The 6,382-nt window shown below is 36.6% G+C and overlaps 1 protein-coding gene across 1 annotated transcript; it reads right to left on the bottom strand.

The window, feature by feature from the left end:
* Positions 1–256: 256 nt before the first annotated feature.
* Positions 257–4,844, bottom strand: ptger1a (prostaglandin E receptor 1a (subtype EP1)). The gene is made up of 3 exons (XM_055212934.2): positions 4,450–4,844; positions 1,672–2,633; positions 257–1,440 (listed from the first exon to the last, which is right to left on the bottom strand). The coding sequence occupies exons 2-3, from the start codon at positions 2,521–2,523 to the stop codon at positions 1,171–1,173; spliced, it is 1,122 nt and encodes a 373-aa protein (XP_055068909.1). The 5' UTR covers positions 2,524–2,633; positions 4,450–4,844; the 3' UTR covers positions 257–1,170.
* Between the last annotated feature and the right edge of the window lie 1,538 nt (positions 4,845–6,382).

The raw sequence follows: 6,382 nt of genomic DNA, 5'->3' as shown, positions 1-6,382 counted from the left end.
GCTGCGCTCTGTCTCTATGGGGCATGTCTACTAACTGACATCGTTGCCTGGGTTGCGTATGTTTGGGGCGGGTCTATCAAAAGAAGATCCTGATTCTATTGGGGTAGGGGTGTGTTTTCTTTAGGTGATTTCAAATATCAATATTGGCTTTCAGAGATTACGCACCCCGCCTTTAAATTTGATTTCATGTTTATGGGAAGCAGTTATGAAGGGATAAATGAATAAAAACAATTTATGGATAACAATCAAAATTGCGTTCACATAATATATTTTTTATTATGTGTAATGCATTTCAATGTAAAATAACACAAATATCCTCCAGAAAATTGAAGGGATAACACAATCAATAAATTACAATAATAGTAATTGTTTACATCCACAGTAACAAATCCCAGATAAACATGGGAAAACTTAATCTTCCACAAAGAAAAATAATGTTCATCACATAAAATTACAAGCTTATATTTGATGTAAAGCTATACAGAGTTTTACAATCATTAAAGGGTTAGTGTACTTTTCCCTCCACTCTCCCTGCCATATCTGTTCTTATAGAGCAGTTACATATTTCAAATGGCCTAGAGCTATAACACTGGATGAGTAAGATTAGTTTATTAACTCTAAAGGCTATGTTGTCCATTATAGGAGTTATAGTAATAAGTAAAGGAGCTTGCTAAAGAACAATAGGAATGTCCATCTCTGTGCAAATCCGCCTCAATAAATACGTTCTTAATATTGATAGTGCATCACGGTAATTGCAAAGGAAGGCAAAACATCATATTCAGTTACACCCATTAGGCATCCACTATAAGTCACAGTAAGCAAAAGTTAGCCTTTTCTGCTGATCTAAGACCTGTTTGTTGATTCATTTTAAAGGGATAGTTCACCCAATCATGAGCCCCAGTCACGTCCATAGTAGGAAAAAATTATTCTATGGAAGTGAATGGGGCTCATGAATGGTTTGGTTACAAACATTCCTCAAAATATTTTGTTTTGTGTTCATCAAAACAAAGAAATTTATACAGGTTTGTAACAACATGAGGGGAGTAAATGATTCATTTTTGGGTGAACTATCCCTTTAATAATGGTTGAAATTAGAACTTGAAAATACAGAATACGTTTCTGTATAGCTTTCAGTGTCTTTTTGTAAAAGCTCTTCTCATCGATTTACTCCTAAACTCTACTGACGTTATTTTTTTCCGAACTGGGAAAGGAATGGATCTCCCAGCATCTTAAAGTGTTTTGTTTGAAATCTGTTTGACGTTTGGTGATAAGGTAAATCTTTCGGAGGATGGCTCGGCGAAGAAGAATGTAGACCCACGGGTCCAGGATCTGGTTCCATGAAGCTATTCGCACCCCCATTACCATCAGGGTCTTATAGGTGGGAAGGTCATCTCCTATGGAGCCTTCGTACGACTGTGTTACTGTAATTAGGCCAACAATCTATGGTTAAGAGAAAAAACAGAGTACCACAACAAATTGTCAGAAAATATCCAGGCCTTAATTGTTGTTTTCATACGCAGAAATTGGATACTCATTGAATTTTCTGCCGTTTTTAGCACATTAGTGATTTATACGTTTATAACTTAAAATTGAACCATCCCTTTTTATTACTATAACACAACAGGCGATCCAATAAATGCAGCAAGAATTGTTTGCATTACTCTTACTCACCAAAAGAGGGCTCCAGCAGATACAAGACGTGACCATTATGCCCACAAGTTGCACCACCATCTCAATGTCATGTGACCTAGCTGACCGACGGTTGCAAGGTTGCCTGCGTATCCTGGCCAACACCAACGTCAGTCCACTTATGGTGTTACAGACCAAAGCGACAGCCAGGGATGTCATCCCCAGCCCTGAGAAGAGCATAACGAAAGCCACATCTGCTTCTTCGATATCCTCCAGAACTTTAATGAAACACCAGGTTCCAGGGTACTGGTAGGTATATGAGCCCAGCTTGAAGCAGGGTAGGAGGGCAACGCAAAGAGCCACCAGCCATATAAGAGCAAGGGAGAGTTTAGTCCTCGTTGTCGTAACTAGCGAAGCGTGAAGAAGTGGCTTCGTGACCCCCAAACACCTCTCGGCCGCCATAGCGCAACCGAGAAAGAGCGGGCACAAGCCGAAAAACACCAGGCTGCCCCCAAGGAACTGGCATAATGGGTCTGACCTGTTGTATTCTGCAGACGGTACACCTCCAGAAAGGTAAAGTCTCATAACTATTGAACCAGGTATCACATGTCCCATGAAATCTGTGGCCACTAGAGAGCTTGCAAACAGGAGGAAGGCTTTGGATCGTCGACGCAGGCGGGCGTATGCGTTTGCCAGGATCAGTAAAGCCAAAATGTTAGACAGGATGCCAAGGGTCATTGACAGCATGGCGGCTATAGGGCCGCTCAGGATTGGCCGATCTGAGGTGACATTTTCGGGATTGCCAAGTGTTGGAGAGGTCACCTGACCCTCCCACTGACTGTGATTAGCGAAGGGGTTGAGCGGCGCAAGGCCAGATGAATTGCAGTGGTGCATGGCTACCTAGTTGGTCGCATCTTTACACAGAGCCGCTGATTGGGTGGAGAGATCCGCTGGGGCCCAAAACTCCAACACGACATTGAGAATCAGGATTTTTTCATTTAAACCTAGAAACAAATAGAAAGTTTAAGGATTCGGGAAAAGCTAAAACTGAAAACTGATTAACCAGCTCTTTAATCAGAATTAGGCAAATCTTTGGATACTTAAGCACACTTAAAAATAAAAGTTTTCAAAAAAGGTTTTTGTTGGGCTGTATATAAAGGCAAGAATAATGATAATAATTATAAGGTAAGAACGAAATGCTTATTTAGAGATCCTTTGACTTAAAGGTGGGGTGCATGATCCGTGAAAGCCAATGTTGACATTTGAAATCACCTAAACAAAAACATCTTTTGATAGACCCGCCCCACACATACGCAGCCCAGGCAACAATGTCAGTTAGGAGACATGCCCCTTGCTGCTGATTGGCTTCAAGTGTGTTTTGGTACTCGGCCTGACTCCCTTTTCCAAAGTGTTTTTCAAAAATCATGCACCCTGCCTTTAAAGGTGCAATGTGGGATTTTTAGATGCATCTAGAGGTGAGACTGTGATTTGCAACCCACAGCTCAGTCCACAGCTCACCCCTCCTTTTCGAAATGCATACACTCTAAAATGGTGGGTTATTTTTGACCCAATGTTGGGTTATTGTTATGCAACTATGTGGTATAATACCCCATTTAGGGCTACTGTAGAAACATGGCTTCGACTTCCATGTAAGGGGACCGCAGTGTATGTAGATAAAAACGACTAATTCTAGGGTAATAAAAACAATACAGTTTTTTATGTAAGGTCTTTATACACCACTGATAATATAGTTATGTATAATATATTGCATTTCTGTCAAGAGAGCCGTCTAAAAGTCCCACATTGTACCTTTAAATGGTCCATTGGGGAACCAAAAATGGTTATAGCATATCTGTGAAGAACCCTTTTAGAAACCTATTTTTAAGAAGTGCATGCAGGAATAACACGGGATCTCCACAAATGTTTGAACTTCATGCATTCTTAAATAAAGGTGATTAAAAGGTTCTTTGCAGAATCAGAAGAACTATTTTGGTTCCAAAAAGAATTATTTATTCAAAGGAAAACTTTCTTATCCTTTTATCACCACGAATAACCTTTTGTGAAACAGATATAAAGGTTCTTTATGGACCATTTAGCCAAAAATAGTTATTCGTAAAGGATCTTTATTTTTAGTGTGTTAGCTCAAATGCATAAAGTCATTAAAGACAGATAATTCTGACATTCAATTTTCAGTTTATTATTGATCGGTTATTTCTCTTTAAAAAAATGCATCCCTTTACTTTATTGGATATATTACCTTACTTAACCTCCATAAGACCTGGATGTCCACATACGTGGATATCACATTTTTTTGTTGTTTGCATCATAATACTTAATTCTGTGTAACTGGGACCTGTTGTACAAACATGGACAATTACACTGCTTTATGTTCAAAGAAAAAAATTTGGTTATTATATTTATTGTTCTTCCTAACCCAAAAATAGCTGGAAGAAATCTGAAAAAAGACGCATCGGTAAAATATCAAAAACAATTCAATGCCACATTAAAGCTAAAAGAGGACAGAAGCAGACAAGTTCTGACAGAGGCTACTGACAGCAACAACATTCCTCAACCATCATTTGTCTGAATGTGTCAATGGTAGGCTATTGTTTTGGCCCTGGAGTCAACAACTCTGTAGATAAGAGCTAAACAGTGAATCATTTACACTATCTGAACACAAAAATGCTGATTGCACAAATTGACTGATAAAACACTTTTTAAAAAGTCTATAAATAAACATTGCAACAAAGTTCCTCCGGGTGTCTATGACACAGCATATACGGTAGGCTATATACGCAATGAAAACCAATAACTACTTACCTTCAGAAGTTATGAATTTCCATTTAAGTGAATAAATATAATTTCATGACAAAATGCCCGCGTGAGGTAAAAACTTTCAAACGAACACCAGAACAAACAAAAAATATGAAACAAATATATTGCACAAAAAACGTCAAATTAAGTATCTTTCTTAAAAAAAATAATAAAAAATGTCGATGTTATATTAATAACTGGAAAAATTCCAATAATTGCGGTTCGTCTTCGGATCCATATATTCCACGCGTGATCCAGGTCGTTTTCAAATCAGTAACAGAAGAAAGTAATGCAATAGATCCCCTTACACATGTAAACATTTGTTTAAAAAATGTCATCCATGCCGTTTCAAATAACGCAAAACAGACGGATACAGTCCTACTGCAGACGCGTGCAACCGAGCCGCTTCAGAGAGAGAGAGAGAGAGAGAGAGAGAGAGAGAGAGAGAGAGAGAGAGAGAGAGAGAGAGAGAGAGAGAGAGAGAGAGAAAAGAGAGAGAGCCTACAGACCCCTCCCTAAAACCTGACACGTTCATTTTAAACAAAACCTGACTTCATTTTAAATATTTTGCAGCCTTCTTTTTAACAACATGCCCAATTTGTCTTTAGCATTTACTAGCCTACAGTAAACTGTAGCCTACTAGTATAATTCACCTTACCATAGTAAATATTATTTTTTCAATCCACTACAGTTACTGTAATAGTATTAAGAATAACATATCAACAAAGTGTAGAACCTATCACTGTACAAAAATATTATTTTTAATTTACTTTAACTTAAAAAATTAAGTTAAACAATTTCAGCTTGTTTTATAAGTTACGTCAACTTATAACAAGGTAAAACAAAAATTAGGTTGAATTGCCTTACATAACCAAGTTGTTTTCAATTTATGCTGCATTTTTAGAGTGAGGCTGCGCAATTAATAAAAAAACAAATCAACATTACAATTACAGGTAAATCACTTTAATTAAAAGCCTCAATTACAGTTGTCCATTTGTGCTAATTTCTGTGTGTTTCTGCATGTTTGGGCACCATATAGAGTTGTGAATCAGAGATTTTAAAATGGATAAGTTTAAGCTTATTTAAGCCATTCATTTTGGATTTTTTACTAACAACATAACTCCTACAATTATTTGACATCTATTTTATATTATTTCATTTTAGGTGTTCAGAATATACCATGCAGCTGCTTCACAGAAAGTTATATAACATCTTAAAACTTCTATAATCTATTAATTAACAAGAATAATCACAATTACAATATCAAGGTGAATAATTGACAAATATGTTTTTTGTAAACAGTTTTGTAAATACAAAATTAGACTCATTTGAGTGGCCAAAGCATCAAAATAAAAGGAATTGAGGAGAAAAAATAATAAGGAGTATGGTACAAAATGGAAAACACTACTGTAGATTTGATTAAGGTTTTCATCTAACAAAATTATTTGTCCAAAAGGCAACAGTTCACAGGAACTAATGCATAATTTTTCTTCAATCTCTGTTTTTAGTAAGGCAAAGCTTAATGTTATCATGCATTAAATAATTTAATAATAAATATAAGTAATGATTAAGACAGACCCCTAGTAAAGCAATCTCTCTCTTTCTCTCCCTCTCTCTTTATTTTGAACTGACCTTAAACATACTTTTCAATGTTCCACTAAACCAGATTTCCATTTATTAAAAACAGGTGTCTTTTTTTGCTTTTTCAACAGTCTGGCAAACTCGAATGGCTTCACACTTGTGGTTTGAAATCTGACTAAAGCAACATTTTGTTCACGACCTGGAATTATTGAAAAGGGAAAAGAAACTGTGATGTGGACCACAGAAGTGATAGTAAAGTGATACAGCTTATGTGTTTAAATATTGTCCTTTAACACTGAAAAACCCTACACGCAAAATTGTTCACATGTTTAAAGATAATAAATAAACAATTATAAAA

Source organism: Misgurnus anguillicaudatus, chromosome 8 (assembly GCF_027580225.2).
Source record: "Misgurnus anguillicaudatus chromosome 8, ASM2758022v2, whole genome shotgun sequence".
NCBI lineage: Eukaryota > Metazoa > Chordata > Actinopteri > Cypriniformes > Cobitidae > Misgurnus > Misgurnus anguillicaudatus.
The sequence above is the reverse complement of the archived record's forward strand: the minus strand, read 5'-3'. Positions and strand labels throughout refer to the sequence as shown.

What these genes read in the sequence shown, in the direction of transcription:
- ptger1a (XM_055212934.2), bottom strand. Translation starts at nt 2,523, where the DNA reads ATGCACCACTGCAATTCATCTGGCCTTGCGCCGCTCAACCCCTTCGCT. An exon ending in TCTGCTGGAGCCCTCTTTTG is followed by an intron (nt 1,441 to 1,671) that starts GTGAGTAAGAGT and finishes TCTTAACCATAG; the next exon opens with ATTGTTGGCCTAATTACAGT.